Source organism: Pleurodeles waltl, chromosome 1_1 (assembly GCF_031143425.1).
Source record: "Pleurodeles waltl isolate 20211129_DDA chromosome 1_1, aPleWal1.hap1.20221129, whole genome shotgun sequence".
NCBI lineage: Eukaryota > Metazoa > Chordata > Amphibia > Caudata > Salamandridae > Pleurodeles > Pleurodeles waltl.
In genome coordinates this window covers 25,410,493-25,429,661 of record NC_090436.1, presented here as the reverse complement: position 1 = coordinate 25,429,661, position 19,169 = coordinate 25,410,493, and the positions used below count along the sequence as shown (strand labels likewise).

Below are 19,169 nucleotides of genomic sequence, written 5' to 3'. Positions count from 1 at the left end.
CCAGACGAGAGTACCTGTGGAACAAGAGGACCAAGTCCAAAAGTCACGATCAAGTCGAGAGTGGGCAGATGCCCAGGAAATGCCAGCTGTGGGTGCAAAGAAGCTGCTACTAGACAGTAGAAGCTGAAGATTCTATGAGCACGACAAGGGCTAGAAACTTCCTCTTTGGAGGATGGATGTCCCACGTCGTGAAGAGTCGTGCAGAAGTGTTTTCCTGAAGAAAGACCGCAAACAAGCCTTGCTAGCTGCAAAGCTTGCAGTTAGGGTTTTTGGATGCTGTTATGGCCCAGGAGGGACCAGGATGTCACCAATTGCGTGAGGGGACAGAGGGGGCGTCCAGCAAGACAAGGAGCCCTCTCAGAAGCAAGCAGCACCCGGAGAAGTGCCACAACAGGCACTATGAAGTGGAGTGAAACGGTGCTCACCCGAAGTTGCACAAGAGAGTCCCACGCCGCCGGAGGACAACTCAGGAGGTCGTGCAATACAGGTTAGAGTGCTGTGGACACAGGCTTGGCTGTGCACAAAGGAAATCCTGGAAAAGTGCACAGGAGCCGGAGTAGCTGCAAAACACGCGGTTCCCAGCAATGCAGTCTGGTGTAAGGAGGCAAGGACTTACCTCCACCAAACTGGGACTGAAGAGTCACTGGACTGTGGGAGTCACTTGGGCAGAGTTGCTGAGTTCAAGGGACCTCGCTCGTCGTGCTGAGAGGAGACCCAGAGGACCGGTGATGCAGTTCTTTGGTGCCTGCGGTTGCTGGGGGAAGATTCTGTCGACCCACAGGAGATTTCTTCGGAGCTTCAAGTGTAGAGAGGAGGCAGACTACCCCCACAGCATGCACCACCAGGAAAACAGTTGAGTGGTCACTCCCCTTTCCTTTGTCCAGTTTCGTGCCAGAGCAGGGCTGAGGGGTCCCTGAACCCGTGTAGACTGGCTTATGCAGAAATGGGCACCATCTGTGCCCATGAAAGCATTTCCAGAGGCTGGGGGAGGCTACTCCTCCCCTGCCTTAACACCTTTTTCCAAAGGGAGAGGGTGTAACACCCTCTCTCTGAGGAAGTCCTTTGTTCTGCCTTCCTGGGCCAAGCCTGGCTGGACCCCAGGGGGGCAGAAACCTGTCTGAGGGGTTGGCAGCAGCAGCAGCTGCAGTGAAACCCCTGAAAAGGCAGTTTGGCAGTACCCGGGTCTGTGCTAGAGACCCGTGGGATCATGGGATTGTGCCAACAATGCCAGGATGGCATAGAGGGGGCAATTCCATGATCTTAGACATGTTACATGGCCATGTTCGGAGTTACCATTGTGACGCTGTACATAGGTAGTGACCTATGTATAGTGCACGTGTGTAATGGTGTCCCCGCACTCACAAAGTCCGGGGAATTTGCCCTGAACCCTGTGGGGGCACCTTGGCTAGTGCCAGGGTGCCCACACACTAAGTAACTTAGCACCCAACCTTTACCAGGTAAAGGTTAGACATATAGGTGACTTATAAGTTACTTAAGTGCAGTGGTAAATGGCTGTGAAATAACGTGGACGTTATTTCACTCAGGCTGCAGTGGCAGGCCTGTGTAAGAATAGTGAGAGCTCCCTATGGGTGGCAAAAGAAATGCTGCAGCCCATAGGGATCTCCTGGAACCCCAATACCCTGGGTACCTCAGTACCATATACTAGGGAATTATAAGGGTGTTCCAGTAAGCCAATGTAAATTGGTAAAATTGGTCACTAGCCTGTTAGTGACAATTTGGAAAGAAATGAGAGAGCATAACCGCTGAGGTTCTGGATAGCAGAGCCTCAGTGAGACAGTTAGTCATAACACAGGTAACACATACAGGGCACACTTATGAGCACTGGGGCCCTGGCTGGCAGGGTCCCAGTGACACATACAACTAAAACAACATATATACAGTGAAAAATGGGGGTAACATGCCAGACAAGATGGTACTTTCCTACAGTATATTTGTCGGCATTCTCTGCATACTGCCAAGCAGGATGCAAATAGGAATATGCATGATTTCTCAATGTAATACTATGTATAAAGTTATGTCTTAACCTCACTCTGTAAATGGAAGTAAGCTTGAGGATGTCTTGTATAATGTTCTAAGGAAAATAAAGCTATGTCCTACTTGGAATATCAACAAAGTTCCTGTTAATTCTGAAATTACATTACATTTATAGAGGATTATTTCAAAGGCAGTAGAGTGTAGTATAGGGGGAATGCCCCGAGTGCTACAGCGATTATTGTAAATTCTTACACAAAAAACTCACTGAATTTAATATTCGGATACTGCCTCTAAAGGGAATACCTAGGGCCATATTTACAGGCCCCTAGCACCACTGAAGCGTCTCTTTTGTTTACGCTCCGGTGGCGCAGTGTGCCGGGCCCATATTTACAAGGCCATGCAAATTCACCTTGCGTCGCTTTTCGTGGCCTTTTATATAAGACCCCCTTTCACGCATTACTCTGCGTGAAAGGGGTGTTCTATGGGTGTTGCTGGGGGTGCTCCCACACAAAACCCATGGAATCTGATGTGTTTCCAGATTTACAAGGTTTTGTGAACCTGGGACTGTGTCTGTTTCCTGCGCCACCCCAGGGGTTGCGTAAAAGTGACACAAAGAGGAGAAATACTTTTATTTCTTCTCGTGTTTCCTCCTTTTATGTTGCATTCTGCAGCACACATAGTAGAAAGGAAACACCATTAATGATTGTTTATGTGCATGACGTCCGGCAACGCAGGTCCCCTTGCACCATGTTGGAAGGGTGCCTGCATTGGCGCTAGTTTGCCAATTGTGCACCAGCGCTGAGGAAAGTAGAGGAATGCGTCGTATTGCAGTAAATACGATGCATCCCTGCGCTTTCCTAATGCGCAGGCCGGCACTGCAAGATGGCTTGCGGCGCTGGGCTGCATCATTATTTTGTAAATATGCCCCTATGTTTCCTACATCCAGTGTAGAGGGAAAAAGGTTTTCTCTTCCCAGTCCATCATGGCGAACTATCAGCAACAACAGGAGTTCTAGAATGTTGCTTTGGTCCATGATGTCAGTTTGGGTTTTTAGATGTATTGTGACATCATTAACCAGATGACTTCTTTAACTGATAGAAAGATGTGGTGTAGATACTATTTACTTTTAACACATATCACAGGAAATATGATTCTTATTAGTGCAAAGAAAAGCATGGCTAGAAAATAAAATAGGATTAGGAATATGAAGAAGTAAGCATTGGCAAAGTAAGGTATTGGCCCACCAGCCCTGGCACTGACGTGAACTTCTTTTTAGATGGATGAACACATGTGATCAGGCTACGGACCTCACTCAGAGTGAAGGCAGCCAATGGCTGAAATAGGCTCAACCATTGCCCGGTTCTGCATGCTGTGGCGGGAACCTGGAAAACCTGAATGACAATTAAACAGACCAATGAGTGAAAAGGGCAGACCGGAAGACCGTCTATGTGTGTGGATATATGCATTATTTATTGATGTTTTTTAATTACATGAGACGGCTTAATCTGTCCTTCGGCCAGACTCAAAAAGACAAACTGAAGGTGCTGTTCAGCTGCAGTTAGTTTACCCCCAAAGTCAGGCTTGAGTAATAGCGCACAAGAAATATTCTACATTTAAATCAAGTCCCCCATGTTGGAAAACTGTCCCTAACTGCACCCTACCACTCATTTCCTATTCAAAGGTCCTGTGCGGACGGATAAGCCAGTCTTGAACGTGTATCTACACACTCTGACTGCTAAGTGATCCCATGACTGCCGCTATATGTTGGCATGTGCTTGAGGTCAGCGCATGTATGTAGAACGTTTTTTAGGGGCGCGAGTCTGGTTTGGCAGAGATCATTATAACAATATTAGATGTTTCTACTAAAGCTTAATATTTTATATCACCAATAAAACAAACAGGCAGTCCTGCTAACTACATAAATTGCTTCACTCTACTGCACTCTTTTATATTTTGAAGCGCTCTGTCGCCTACTGCCGGGGCCACAATGGCGCTATATCAAGAACCAAAACGAAGACTTGGAATAAATAAGCACCCATAGACCAATCTAGTCAGTAGCAGGGTTTGTGCCTCTGATTTAAAATGCTATTCACAGATGACATATTTATTCGTTTTTTGATTGGACTGATGCAATTGTTCTCTTTTGGCTATGTCTTTAAAATGGTGAACAAGGTGGAACTTGTTATCTAGAAGTAATTCTTACTCTTGACGATGGTGCAGAAGGTTCCTAAGGAAGAGAGAGTTGGCAACCATCTCTAGATATGGTGGGAGTAGGAGAACAGAAAGAGGAGTTTGGTCTTATGAGGTTTGAGCTGCTTATGGTGTTGTGTCTCAAGACCATGACACCATACCATCAAGAATGGCCCATGATTTCTAGCTTACTGGTGATGTGCTTTCACTGTGCTGTCCCGCCATAGAACTCAGTCTATGATGTCCTCTCTTCCAGGTGCAGTGAGTGGGCTTCGCCTCGTGGTGCACCAGACCGCGGTATCAGGGTACGAAGGCTCATCTGTCCTTCTGCAGACGTCTTATCTTCTTTGCGACCCAGTTGGCTTCCTTCAGATTAAATGGAATATTGTCAACAACTCAACAGCCTTCATCATGCAGACCATTCGGAACAACAAGTCATCCAATAGCCACCAGGAGCCGGCCAACAAAAGTTTTGTCGCTTCCAACCAGTACCACCATAGAGTGACGGTGTTTCCGGATAATGCATCATTGCTCATCGAGAAGCTACAACCAATGGACCAAGGGCTGTACCAGGTCACCGTGAAGGATTCCCATAACTCCGCATCAGCCACTGTTTATGTCACCGTCCTCAGTGAGTACTAGGTATCTGCTCTTGGACCATGAATGTGATGTGATGGTACATTGTTAGATTTTATGTTTTCTATGTCTATGCTTTAAAAAAGATATCCCCAATAAAAGATGAAACACCAGTCAGTTTAACATTCCATTTTCAAATAATATAAAAGCTCAGTCACAGATTCACTGAGACAAGTATGGCAATGTAGAAGTTCCTCCTCATCTTTAAAGAAATCCACCCCTCCCTAGGGTCCTTTTCGCAGATGTGCGCACTAAATATTGAAGCAAGAAAATCAAAATATCAAGGACAACATATAAAAAAACATTGACGGGTGAGTTCATCTAGATTTTCTGTACCGAACTACATATGTATGTACCTACATGGTACATATATTTCCAAGATACCTAGATGTGGAGTTAGGAATATTAAATCTATACCTCCATATATGCACTTTCCTTTCGATATTTTGTCACTCGGTATTCTGTCCGCGACATTCTTGCATGCTGATATTCTTCATGTCGATATTCAGTAGTACAATCCTTTTTGTAGGCTGGAAAGAGTAATGTTTCATCAGTAAGTTTTAAAAAACACCCCTCTTTACTTAACCAACTTCTAAAAAGAAAACTGAGGAAAATGTTAGGGGACCATGGGCCAGATGTAGAAAGCTTTTCGCAGTTTGCACCATGCAAAAAGCCTTTTGCGATGCACATTCACAATTTGCGAGTCGGTGCCGACTCGCAAATTGTGAATGCGACTCGCAAATAGGAAGGGATGTCCCCTTCCTATTTGCGACTCGCATTGCAATGCTAAATTGCTTTGTGACCGCGAATGCGGTCGTAAAGCAATTCGCAGTTACCACCAGTGTCACACTGGTGGTAACCCATTCGCAAAAGGGAAGGGGTCCCCAGGGACCCCTTCCCCTTTGTGAATGTTGCCCAAAATGTTTTTTCAGAGCAGGCAGTGGTCCAATGGACCACTGCCTACTCTGGAAAACCGAAACCAAATGGTTTCGTTATTTTGTTTATTTTGCAACTCGTTTTCCTTTAAGGAAAACGGGCTGCAAAATAAATAAAAAAAACGGCTTTATTTAAAAAGCAGTCACAGACATGGAGGTCTGCTGTCTTCAGCAGGCCACCATCCCTGTGAGTGCAGGGACTCGCTATGGGGTCGCAAAATGCGACCCACCTCATTAATATTAATGAGGTGGGTCTTTGCGACCCCATAGCGAATCGCACACGGTGTCTGAGACACCGTTCTGAATCCGCATTTGCGATTCAGAAATTGCGAGTCGCACCGACTCACAATTTCCGAATCGCAAATGCGGAAATTGCTACATCTGGCCCCATGTTCGGCTGGGAAGCCTCAAAGGCCACCGTGGGAGGTGCTTCTCATGAGTCGAGTCTATGATATAACTGTTTAATTATAAAGAGACATCTAGTTGCTGTGGGCAATTTGGGGTTTGTGCGTCACAGTTACACGTTTATATTGTAACTTTGCATGCAAAATGATTCCATTAAATTTAAAAGTGATGGATGGATAGTGGAGGACAGCTGAAAGGGTGGCAGAGTAAAGTGATGGATGGATAGTGGAGGACGGGTGAAAGGACGGCAGAGTAATGCGATGGATAGATAGAGGTGGACGGGTGAAAGGAGGGTAGAGTAAAGTGATGGATGGATAGTGGTGGACGGGTGAAGGGATGGCAGAGTAAAGTGATGGATGGATAGTGGAGGACAGGTGAAAGGACGGCAGAGTAAAGTGATGGATGGATAGTGGTGGACAGGTGAAAGGATGGCAGAGTAAATTGATGGATGGATAGTGGTGGACAGGTGAAAGAATAGCAGAGTAAAGTGATGGATGGATAGTGGTGGACAGGTGAAAGGACGGCAGGGTAAAGTGATGGATGGATAGTGGAGGACAGGTGAAAGGATGCAGAGTAATGTGATGGATGGATAGTGGTGCACAGGTGAAAGGATGAAAGAGTAAAGTGATGGATGGATAGTGGAGGACAGGTGAAAGGACGGCAGAGTAAAGTGATGGATAGATAGTGGTGGACAGGTGACAGGATGGCACAGTAAAGTGATGGATGGATAGTGGTGGACAGGTGAAAGTACAGCAGAGTAAAGTGATGGATGGATAGTGGTGGACAGGTAAAAGGACGTCACGGTAAAGTGACGGATGGATAGTGGAGGATAGGTGAAAGGATGGCAGAGTAAAGTGATGGATGGATAGTGGAGGACAAGTGAAAGGATGGAAGGGTAAAGTGATGGGTGGATAGTGGAGGACAGGTGAAATGATGGCAGAGTAAAGTGATGGATGGATGGTGGTGGACAGGTGAAAGGACGGCAGAGTAAAGTGATGGATCGATAGTGGTGGACAGGTGAAAGGATGGCAGAGTAAAGTGATGGATGGATAGTGGTGGACAGGTGAAAGGACGGCAGAGTAAAGTGATGGATGGAGAATGGTGGACAGGTGAAAGGATGGAGGGGTAAAGTGATGGATGGATAGTGGAGGACAGGTGAAGGGATGGCGCAGTAAAGTGATGGATGGATAGTGGTGGACAGGTGAAAGGATGGCAGAGTAAAGTGATGGATGGATAGTGGTGGAGAAGGTGAAAGGATGGCAGAGTAAAGTGATGGATGGATAGTGGAGGACAGGTGAAAGGATGGCGCAGTAAAGTGATGGATGGATAGTGGTGGACAGGTGAAAGGATGGCGGAGTAATGTGATGGATGGATAGTGGTGGACAGGTGAAAGGATGGCAGAGTAAAGTGAGGGATGGATAGTGGTGACAGGTGAAAGGATGGCAGAGTAAAGTGATGGAGGGATAGTGGTGACAGGTGAAAGGATGGCAGAGTAAAGTGATGGATGGATAGTGGTGGACTGGTGAAATGATGGCGGGGTAAAGTGATGGATGGATAGTGGAGGACAGGTGAAAGGATGGCAGACTAAAGTGATGGATGGATAATGGTGGACAGGTGAACAGATGGCAGAGTAAAGTGATGAGTGGATAGTGGTGGACTGGTGAAAGGATGGCAGAGTAAAGTGATGGATGGATATTGGAGGACAGGTGAAAGGAAGGCAGCGTAAAGTGATGGATGGATGGTGGTGGACAGGTGAAAGGATGGCGGAGTATAGTGATGGATGGCTAGTGGAGGACAGGTGAATGGATGGAGGAGTAAAGTGATGGATGGATAGTGGTGGACTGGTGAATGGACGGCAGAGTAAAGTGATGGATGGATAGTGGAGGACAGGTGAAAGGGTGGAAGGGTAAAGTGATGGATGGATAGTGGTAGACAGGTGAAAGGATGTAGGAGTACAGTGATGGATGGATAGTGGTGGACTGGTGATAGGGTGGCAGAGTAAAGTGATGGATGGATAGTGGAGGACAGGTGAATGGATGTCAGAGTAAAGTGATGGGTATATAGTGGTGGACTGGTGAAAGGATGGAAGAGTAAAGTGATGGATGGATAGTGGAAGACAGGTGAAAGGATGGAGGAGTAAAGTGATGGATGGATAGTGGTGAGAGGTGAAAGGATGGCAGAGTAAAGTCAAGGATGGATAGTGGAGGAGAGGTGAAAGGATGGCGGAGTAAAGTGATGGATGGATAGTAGTGGACACGTGAAAGGATGGCAGAGTAAAGTGATGGATGGATAGTGGTGGACCGGTGAAAGGACGGCAGGGTAAAGTGATGGATGGATAGTGGTGGCCCGGTGAAAGGACGGCAGGGTAAAGTGATGGATGGATAGTGGAGGACAGGTGAAAGGACGGCAGAGGAAAGTGGTGGATGGATAGTGGTGGACAGGTGAAAGGATGGAGGGGTAAATTAATGGATGGATAGTGGAGGACAGGTGAAAGGATGAAAGAGTCGATGTATGGATGGATGGCAGAATGGATGCATTGATGGATGAATTGCAGAGTGCAGGGATGGTAGAGTGGATGGGTGGATGGATGGCAGAGTGCATGAATAGATAAATGGATGGATTTCAGAGTGTCTAGACGGGTGGATCACAGAGTGGATGGATGGAGGGCAGAGTGGATGAATGGCAGAGTGAATGGATGGCAGAGTGAATGGATGGATGAGTGGATGGATGGACACTTGATGGATGGATGGCAGGCTGGATGGATGGGCAGATGATGGATGAAATGAGAAGAGTCTGAATGATGGAAGAATGAATGGATGACAGGATGTAAAAGTGAAGCAGGTGGATGGAAGGGTGAGAGAATAAATAGATAGATGCATGGATGGAAAAGACAAGGAAGCTTTTCTAGTGTGGATTTGTCTCACTTGTTTCGTTTGCTTGATGACATCAGTGCATTTTCTCAAAAGTTGGGGCTATTTTAACTTTCTGGCTACTCCCTTGAACAGCGTCCGACAATGTGACTGCCTGATATGGGTCTCCTTTTTGGACTTTGCACACATTTTTTATTATTCTAGTTTCCATCCCTGAATTTCAAAGGCCACATATAGTGCACAGGAGATGTCAGAAGTGTTCGCGTTACCACTCTACGAAGGATAAAAATAATATTACTTAAAAAGCGCACATGGTGATTACCACTGTACCTGTGCACTTGGAAATACATTGCACATAATATCAGATTAAAGAAAAAGTGATGGTGCGAAACCAGCCCTTTGGAAGACATGTCAATGAAATATAAAACTATGAAGTAACCGAGAGATTATATCGAACTCTGCACTTAAAACCCCGCACTCTCTAAAGCAGGGGTCTCCAACCTTTTCTGTAGTGAGAGTTACTTTATATCAGTGAATATCATCCTGAGCCACTGAAGGCCAAACAACATGTGCCTTGTTACCAATCACCCCCACGCCCAGCTTCATTGACTTTAAGCCCAATGTCCATAGAGCCAGATACGAAGCTTTAAACAAAATACTTTGACTAAGGGCACTATGACAGGGCTGCTGTGTGTGTCAGTGAGACCACGGTGTTTGGCAGATGTATGAACATGTGTGTGTGTGTCAATGGGATATATTTGTATGGGTAAATGAGAGCCTGTGTCGTATGCACTTGCAGCACAGGACATCCCTTTTACCATATGCGGCACAGTTACATGTATGACACAAACATACAATCATTTTTTTTTAAATGGGAGAAATTTAAAGAGCAGAAAAATGTCCTGAAAAACTGTTCATAATAAGGAACATTTTACTGCACTTTAAATTTCTCTTATTGTAAAAAATTCAAGCATTTTTCATTTATACTAGTGGTGCAGTGTTTACTGGCCACTGGGATTTCTATCCATTGATCCTTTTTTGACGATCAGTGGCGCACATTACAAACAGTGACAAGCTAAACTGTACTGTGTCTGCAACCATGGAACTGTGTCTGGGATGTTTCAAATGTCTGGTGGGGCCCGTGCTGGCCCTGGTGAGACAACTCTTTGGGCCAACCTATAGACTCCATGCCTGGGCTTCCTTCAAGATTCTGGGGTTTAGATACAGACCATGAGATAACTCATTAGGGGGGTTGGTGGGATTGCTCACTCTATTCATGTAACTGTTATCCAAAGGTCGTGACCGGCTAGTAGCACCTCTGAAAACTGTGATTTACAATTCTGTAAGATTTGGGATCAAATATCACACTTATGTAGAATCCCTTTTACTCTTCAGGAACTGTTCCATCTCCTTAGAGGTAAACTGCACACCATTTGTCAACAAAACTGAAAGATACCCTTCTCTATCAAAAACTTCCTCCAGGAAAGCAATCATAATACACGTCTCAATAGAACTTACAATAACTGTACAACTCAAGATGTACTGATCCGCATTATCTCTACGAATAGGACTAATAATGTCCAGAGCAAACCTTTCCTAGGGTTCAGATGGCAATCTGTACAATCCCATTGGTTGTGTTCTACATTTTTAAGGTCTTATCACTACACAGGCATTTCTTACAATATCTCACCATTCTTTCTGCCATGAAGCCCATCCCTGGGCACCAGTAATACGTGCAAACACGTTCCCTGGTCTTTGGAATTCACATGTGACTTTCGTGAGCCATCAAAATTATATAGTCTCTCAAAGTCACAGGAGCAATCAGGCATTTACTTCTCATCCATACACTATCCTTCTCAGGAAGTTCATCCTTTACATTCCGGAACCCTTTTCGGCCCACCTCTGTCCAAGAGGCTGAGTCTGGGAGCAAGTGTAGCTCCGAGCAACCTTGCATTGACCAGAGGGATAGTCCCAGAGCATATGGGGGGCAGGAGTATTTTGTGAGTGTGTATGTAGACCAGCACTTCTTGGTAGGCAACTCTACACTAGTACTTAAGAGCCATCGCAATACCTGTGCAACTGTGGCCCCCAACCGGCCAACTACCCAGTTCGATCGTGGAGATGGTGATCCTACCCGCCAAGGAGAGTGGGAGGGAAGTCTTAAACTGAAGGGACAACCACACCCCAGCAAAGGTCCTTCTCAGAGTGATAGATTCTGATCCCTAAATATTTAATGGAGTCATAATCCCATGAGAGTGGGGTAAGCAAGAGTCTACTTCGCTGCTCCTCTGACAAGGCCGTGAGGGGGAATAGGCAGAATTTCTCCCAGTTCACCTTTAGTCCCGACGCACCACTAAACTGTTGCAGAAGCTCCATCAAATGGCTCAGTTCCATCGCATCATTGCGGAGGTATATGAAGGCGTCATCAGCATTCAGTGATATTACATGCTAATGATCCCGAGCCCAGATACCCCACTCCAGTGCTCATAGTGCACAGGCCGGGGTTCCATCACCAGCGCAAATATCAGTGGTGACAAGGGGCAACCCTGACGAGTGCCACACCCATGCTAGTAGGGTGTTATAGAGCAGGGCAATCCATTTGAGAAATCGGGGGCCTATGTGCATTTGTTTGAGGGCCTCCTGCAGGTATTCCCAACCCCAGGTGTTGAACGCCTTTTCAATATCTAGTGCTGCCACCCAGGGGTTTGCACCCATGGATCTTGCCCAAACCATAGGCTTGAAAAGGCGTTTTAGGTTAATGAAGGTGTTCCTGCCAGGGATGAACCCATTCTGGTCGGGGTGAATTACACTTTGGACTATGGAAATCAGTCGGTTTGCCAGCACCTTTCCTAGGATCTTATAGTCTGCATTTAGGAGGGACAGGAGACGGTAGGATCCATTGGGGGATCCCTGTCTTGTTTGGGTAAAACCACCAATACCGCTTCATGCATAGAGGCAGGTAGTATCCCTGTGGAATAAGTGGAATTATATACCTTCAACAACTGAGGGATTAGTTGTGATCGAATATAGAACAAAGTTCAATCGGCCAGATGTCCGTCCCAGGAGTTTTTCAGCACGCCATTTGCTTAATTGCTTCTGATATTTCAGAATCTAGTAGGGGTGCCTCCAGATTGGCGTTTATGGATGCCTGCAGGCGTGGCAAGGGGGCAGTGTTAGAGAACTCCTGATGCAGTCCACATCTGCCTGCTTTGGTGCTAAGTATAACGTGGAATAGTAAGAGCGAAAGGCCGAATTAATGGACTCATGTGGGTCGAGTAGTTGACTTGTATTGTCGCGGGGGCAGTCTGAACGTATGAGCCAGGCTAAGAGCTTACCTGCCTTATCACCCTCCACGTTTTTTCATCTGGTATTCTCTATAGTCTGATTTGCCTACTCGGTCTAATGTTGTCCTGTAGTCAATCTGTGTCTGCGCAAATGGGGCAGCCCCTGCGCGGTCTTCCGGCAGAATCTGCTCATACTGTATGTCAGTTTCTAGCATCTGTAGCTCCCAGCGCAGCACTTGTTTGGTGCCATAAACTGTCTTGATTGCGTGTCCACCAAGGACTACTTTGAATGTGTCCCATTCTATTCCAGTGCTAGAGGCCGTGCCTTAGTTGATCTCAAAGTATGCGTTGGCATGGACTAGCATGGTATCGTGAAATGCCTAGGTATACTCCATGGACCCATATTAGCCGGAGTTGCAAGAGGCAGTGGTCGGATAAGGTGCGCCCAAGGTATTCAGTGCTACTAACCTTTGAGAGTGCCTGAGGGCTCCAGTAAAAAAGGTCTGTATGTAATCCAGAATGGAATGAGTATTCTCTAGCAGTTGGGCATAGACTATGCAAAGCATCTGAGATGTGTGTGTGCAATGGCCATTGCCTCAGGTGTTGCGAGAAGGCTGTAGATGAGGCCTCTGGCACTGGTGGATGTGAGCGGTCCCAGTTAAAATCTAGGACAAGGTTGAAATCCTCTCTCCAATAAAATGGCTCTAGTATATTGTGTATGAGTGCCGAGGTAAGTGATTGCAGAAAAATGGACTGATTGGAGTTAGGGACGTATGACGAGATTATCAATACTGGAGAGCCATCGAGGTTCCCTTCCAGCACCACATATCTCCCTTCCGGGTCGATTTCTTGAGTGCAGCACTTCTAGTGGCACTCCTGACGCCACCCATATAAGAAGCCCCCGCCCTCAGCGTATCTGGAGTAAGTAGTCCCCACCAATGTGCCCCACCAGCATCTGCTCATATTTTTTAGGTCTGGAGCAGTGAGATGGGTCTGTTGGAGCAGTGCTGCATGTATTTTGCGCGTGCCCAAGCATTGATGCACCCCCGTATCATTTGACATACCCTGCGAGTCCCCTAACATTCCAGGACAGGAACGAGTATTCTAGGACAATACTCGTTCCTGTCATGTGTACGTTTGTATCTTGTGACTGGTGGTAGCAACAGTTTCATGTCCTCTCCATCCCACAAACCTCTGTCTGTCCCATTGCCCACCCCCACCCACAACCATCAACCACATACCCAAATACTTATGATCCAAGAAACCCAGCCTGTGCTGTACTATTACAACTTCCACCCCCGCCATCATACATATTACGTTATGTAACATTGCTCAGCATTATGTCACCCCAGAATATGCAGGCAACTATGTAACTTCTTCAGCCGTTTGTGGCGCCACCGGGGGTTCTGCCCAGTAGCGCATACCAGTGCCTGGGCAAGGTCCGACATGTCATCCTCCATTCATCCCATATGTGAGGAGGGCGGAGAGGGCATTGCCACACACTGCTCCACTTCCGCAACCACCAGTGCCCTTTCCTTGGCCTCCTGTTCTTCCATGGAAACAACCTGTGGGCGACTGCGGTGAGACCCCCCCAATACCTCTGTGCCCTCCACCCCGCAGGTTATTCCTGATGCTCCGAAGGTGCAGTAGTTATGTCTCTGTGCTCCATCCAAGCCCATGCCTCCTCTGTGGATTTGACTTATTTTCTCAGTTTCTAATGATCTTCTCTCATTAGGCCCCTATCGATCCCCAGTGCATCGACCTTGGGTTCCATCGTGGTTTTGATATCTAGCACAGTAATAGTATTCCATCAAACCTGCCCAAGTGCGCTGCCAGGATGGTGTTAAGGGACTCTCCCAGGGTGTGTGGTTGTTCTCTCTCGATTCCACTTCCTTGTGTGCCATCTGCTCCCGTCATTGATCTATCCTGATTTTTGGCGTCCCACTGCGATAAGTGTTGTGCATTAGCAGGGGGTGTTATTGAGTGTCTGGGATACTCTTTTGTGAACCTGGTACCTTGGTGCACAGTAGTTGGATCGCTATGGCTCAAAGTAATATGAGGAAGGTTCCTCAATGTCCCAACTTTTGGTGGAAGGTGTGTGGCAGGCGCAGCCGTCTCCTTGGCGCACCACGCTGTCAGGAATGTTATTGTGGGAGCCCAAGAAAAGAGAGCCACAAACGTTGATGGAAGTTCAGGTGGCTCGAGTGTTGATGCCCTTCTAATGGCTGAGGGCCGAGTGCGGCGTTCTATGCCCCAGAGAAACCATTTGGGGGAGGGGTTATTCACCAGTTGCTTCCCGCTGGGGGGGATTGATAGTTGCACCCCAGTCGTTCCCCAATCCAGTAGTACCTTCAGTGAATGGCCCTTCAGTTTAATTACTGCCAGTATGTGGCCTCTCTCCGCACAGTTAGTTATTTACTCCAGGGGGGAGGAGCCATGGGGTGTCGCTGCATGGTTGTTTATGGCACTCCTTACCCTGGTATATAGCAGCGTTGGAGGTTCCTGCTGTCTCCCCTTGAGGTCTCCACAAGGCCATGATAGGCCACACTGTGTCTTCTCCTCTGCCTCATTGTAGTTGCGTCTGCTGATGTGAGTGTCAGCAAGATCGATCCTCTTGCTGCATCCTCCGACCTCTCTCCAAGGAGGTCCAATAGTAATAGCTCAAGGGCAGTGGTTTGGGACCCCCAGTCCTTCAGTCATGACAAGCCATTCCCTGCAGCCCACCCCTCCACACTGGCCACCACCAACGTCACTGCACAGCCACAAGTTCTCTGCGGGTCCAACCCGGAGGGGGTCTTCAATGCGGCGGTCCAGCACTGCAATTGGGGTGGTTGCGGATGCTCATGCGACAATTTGTTTACCAGTGGGGGCTTCGGTGAAAGGGCAGGATATTTAATTGTGGGCTTGGGTTCAGAGAGCTCCTCACTATGCCACTTCTGAGGTCGCCATCTTGTCTTACTCTTGTTCTTCATCAAAGTTTTCCAAAAGAGAAGCTCCCTCTCTTCTACTAATAGCCAATGCCTCCATCAGCCAAGGCATCTCCCTTGAGTCTCTGAAGGCAGGCCAGATTCTTAGGCCCTGACAACCTCACCACCTCCCACCTACCAACTACTAGGATAATCTCACCTACCTTTGATGGGTAATATCATTGAAAAATCAGTCTACTAACTTTAAGATCACATCAACCCCCAACCACCTCCTGCATGACTACCAAAGGAGCTTCAGATCACACAGCAGCACAGAGACCAAATATAGATGACATCCTACAAACTACAGCTAAAGTGACCCCTAATTCCTGATTATACTGAGCCTCTCAGCTGCCTTTGGCACTGTCTGACACTACAACATCATCCATATCCTCAAGTCTTGCGTGGGATTTAATGCGACAGCCTTCAGTAATACTTCTTCCTATCCAAACAACACCAGCTGGTTCACAAAGCCACCTCAAGGCGCTAAAGCTACTTATCACCCAGGGAGTCCTCCAGGGTTTCTTCTTGTCCCCAGTTATCTTCAACCTCTACTTTGGGTCTCTTGTGGCTCTATTCATTGACAACAGCATCTAAATTACTGATATGCAGACGGCTAAAATGTACTTAAAAGTCTCATCCAATACCTGGATTTTTAGCACTTATCATCACTTTCATTGGATTGAAACCAAAGTCCTACTATTCACCAAGAATAACAACAACTCAACGACATGAACCCCAACGGACTGGAAACTTAACTTGCAGCGAGCACTCCCTGAAGGCTAAAATAGAAAAAGATTGGTGTCACAGGTACTGTGGTACTCCAGCGCAGACAAGCGTGGCTCACCTGGAGGGGCATGTAGGAAAGTACCATCTTTCTTGGCATGTTACCCCCAATTTTACACGTATGTCAGTATGTTTTTGCCTGTCTCACTGGGATCCTGCTAGCCAGGACCCCAGAGCTCATAGTTTCTGGCCTAAATGTGTGTCCCTGTTAGTGACTAACTGTGTCAGAGGCTCTGCTAATCAGAACCCCAGTGTTCATGCTCTCTCTGCCTTTAAATTTGTCACTATAGGCTAGTGACTACAGTTACCAATTCTAATTGGAACACTGGATCCCCCTTATAAGTCCCTAGTATATGGTACTAGGTACCCAGGGCATTGGGGTTCCAGGAGATCCATATGGTCTGTAGCATTTCTTTTGCCACCCATAGAGAACTCAGACAAACCCTTACACAGAACTGCTATTGCAGCCTGCGTGAAATAACGCACGTTATTTCACAGCCATTTTCACTGCACTTAAGTAACTTATAAGTCACCTATATATCTCACCTTCATTTGCTGAAGGTTAGGTGCAAAGTTACTAAGTGGGAGGGCACCCTTGCACTAGCAAAGGTGCCCCCATATAGTTCAGGGTCATTTCCCCGGACTTTGTGAGTGCGGGTACACCATTACACGTGTGCACTACATACAGGTCAATACCTATATGTAGCTTCACAATGGTAACTCTGAATAGGGCCATGTAACATGTCTAAGATCATGGAATTGTCCCCCCATTCCAAATCTGGTATTGGGGAGCCAATTCCATGCATCCTGAGGTCTCCAATATGGACCTCCAGTACTGCCAAACCAGCTCTCTGGTGTTTTCTCTGCAGCTACAGCTGCTGCCACCCCACAGACAGGGGTCTGACCTCCTGGAGTCTGGGCAGCCCAGTCCCAGGAAGGCAGAACAAAGGATTTCCTCTGAGAGAGGGTGTTCCACCCTCTCCCTTTGGAAATAGGTGTTAAAGGCTGGGGAGGAGTAGCCTCCCCCAGCCTCTGGAAATGCTTTGAAGGGAATAGATGGTGCCCTCCTTGCATAAACCAGTCTACACAAGTTTAGGGAACCCCAGTCCCTGTTCTGGCACGAAACTAGACAAAGGAAAGGGGAGTGTCCACTCCCCTGTCCATCACCACCCTAGGGGTGGTGCCCAGAGCTCCTCCAGTGTGTCTCAGACCTCTGCCATCTTGTTTTCAGACGTGTGAGGACACTCTGGAGGCCTCCGAGTGGCCAGTGCCAACAGGTGACGTCAGAGACCCCTCCAGATAGGTGCATACCTGGGTAGGTAGCCAATCCTCCTCTCAGGGCTATTTAGGGTCTCACCTGTGGGTTTCTCATCAGATTACGACTTGCAAGAATCCACCAGGACTCCTCTGCACTTCTCTCTTCGACTTCTGCCAAGGATTGACCGCTGACTGCTCCAGGACGCCTGCAAAACTGCAACAAAGTAGCCAGAACACTACCAGCGACATTGTAGCGCCTAATCCTGACCGCTTTCTCGACTGATTCTGTAGGAAAGTACCATCTTGCCTGCATGTTACCCCCATTTTTTACTTATATGTATGTTTGTTTTTGCCTATGTCACTGGGATCCTGCTAGCTAGGACTCCAGTGCTCATAAAGTGTGCCCTGTATGTGTTCCCTGTGTGGTGCCTAACTGTATCACTGAGGCTCTGCTAACCAGGACCTGTGTTTATGCTCTCTCTGCTTTTACAATTGTCACTGCAGTCTAGTGCCTAATTTTACCAAATCTGATTGGCACGCTGGAACACCCTTATAACTCCCTAGTATATGGTATCTAGATACCAAGGGTACTGGGGTTCCAGGAGATCCCTATGGGCTGCAGCATTTCTTTTGCCACCCATAGGGAGCTCAGACAAATCTTACACAAGACTGCCACTGCAGCCTGAGTGAAATAACGTCCACGTTATTTCACAGCCATTTTACACTGCACTTAAGTAACTTATAAGTCACCTATATGTCTAACCCTCACTTGGTGAAGGTTAGGTGCAAAGTTACTTAGTGTGTGGGCACCCTGGCACTAGCCAAGGTGCCCCCACATTGTTCAGGGCAATTTCCCCGGACTTTGTGAGTGCGGGGACACCATTACACGTGTGAACTACATATAGGTCAATACCTATATGTAGCGTCACAATGGTAACTCCGAACATGGCCATGTAACATGTCTGGTATTGGGGGACAATTCCATGCATCCCCGGGGCCCCAGCATAGAGTCCGGGTACTGCCAAACTAACTCTCTGGGGTTTTCTATGCAGCTACTGCTGCTGCCAAACCTCACACAGGTTTCTGCCACCCTGGGGCCTGGGCAGCCCAGTCCCAGGAAGGCAGAACAAAGGATTTCCTCTGAGAGAGGGTGTTACATCCTCTCCCTTTGGAAATAGGTGTTAAGGGCCTGAGAGGAGTAGCCTCTCCTGGCCTCTGGAAATGCCTTTAAAGGGCACAGATGGTGCCCTCCTTGCATAAGCCAGTCTACACCAGTTCAGGGATCCCCCCAGCCCTGCTCTGGCGCGAAACTGGACAAAGGAAAGGGGAGTGACCACTCCCCTGACCAGCACCTCCCCAGGGGAGGTGCCCAGAGCTCCTCCAGTGTGTCCCAGACCTCTGCCATCTTGAATGCAGAGGTGTGAGGGCACAATGGAGACCTCAGAGGGGCCAGTGCCAGCAGGTGACTTCAGAGACCCTCCTGATAGGTGCTTACCTCTCTCTGTAGCCAATCCTCCTCTGAGGGATATTTAGGGTTTCTCCTGTGGGTTTCTCATCAGATAACGAATGCAAGAGCTCACCAGAGTTCCTCTGCACTTCTCTCTTCGACTTCTGCCAAGGATCAACCGCTGACTGATCCAGGACGCCTGCAAAACTGCAACAAAGTAGCAAGAAGACTACCAGCAACATTGTAGCGCCTCCTCCTGCCGGCTTTCTCGACTGTTTCCTGGTGGTGCATGCTCTGAGGGCTGTCTGCCTTCGCCCTGCACTGGAAGCCAAGAAGAAATCTCTTGTGGGTCGACGGAATCTTCCCCCTGCTAATGCAGGTACCAAACTTCTGCATCA

The 19,169-nt window shown here is 47.5% G+C and overlaps 1 protein-coding gene across 1 annotated transcript in view; it reads left to right on the top strand.

Moving 5' to 3' along the window:
• LOC138257869 (HEPACAM family member 2-like) overlaps positions 1 to 19,169 on the top strand; it is an 87,078-nt gene that overhangs the window by 32,543 nt on the left and 35,366 nt on the right. The window contains exon 2 of the mRNA XM_069205906.1: positions 4,442 to 4,816. Coding sequence (XP_069062007.1) covers positions 4,442 to 4,816 — 375 coding nt within the window. The remainder of the gene's footprint in view (positions 1 to 4,441; positions 4,817 to 19,169) is intronic.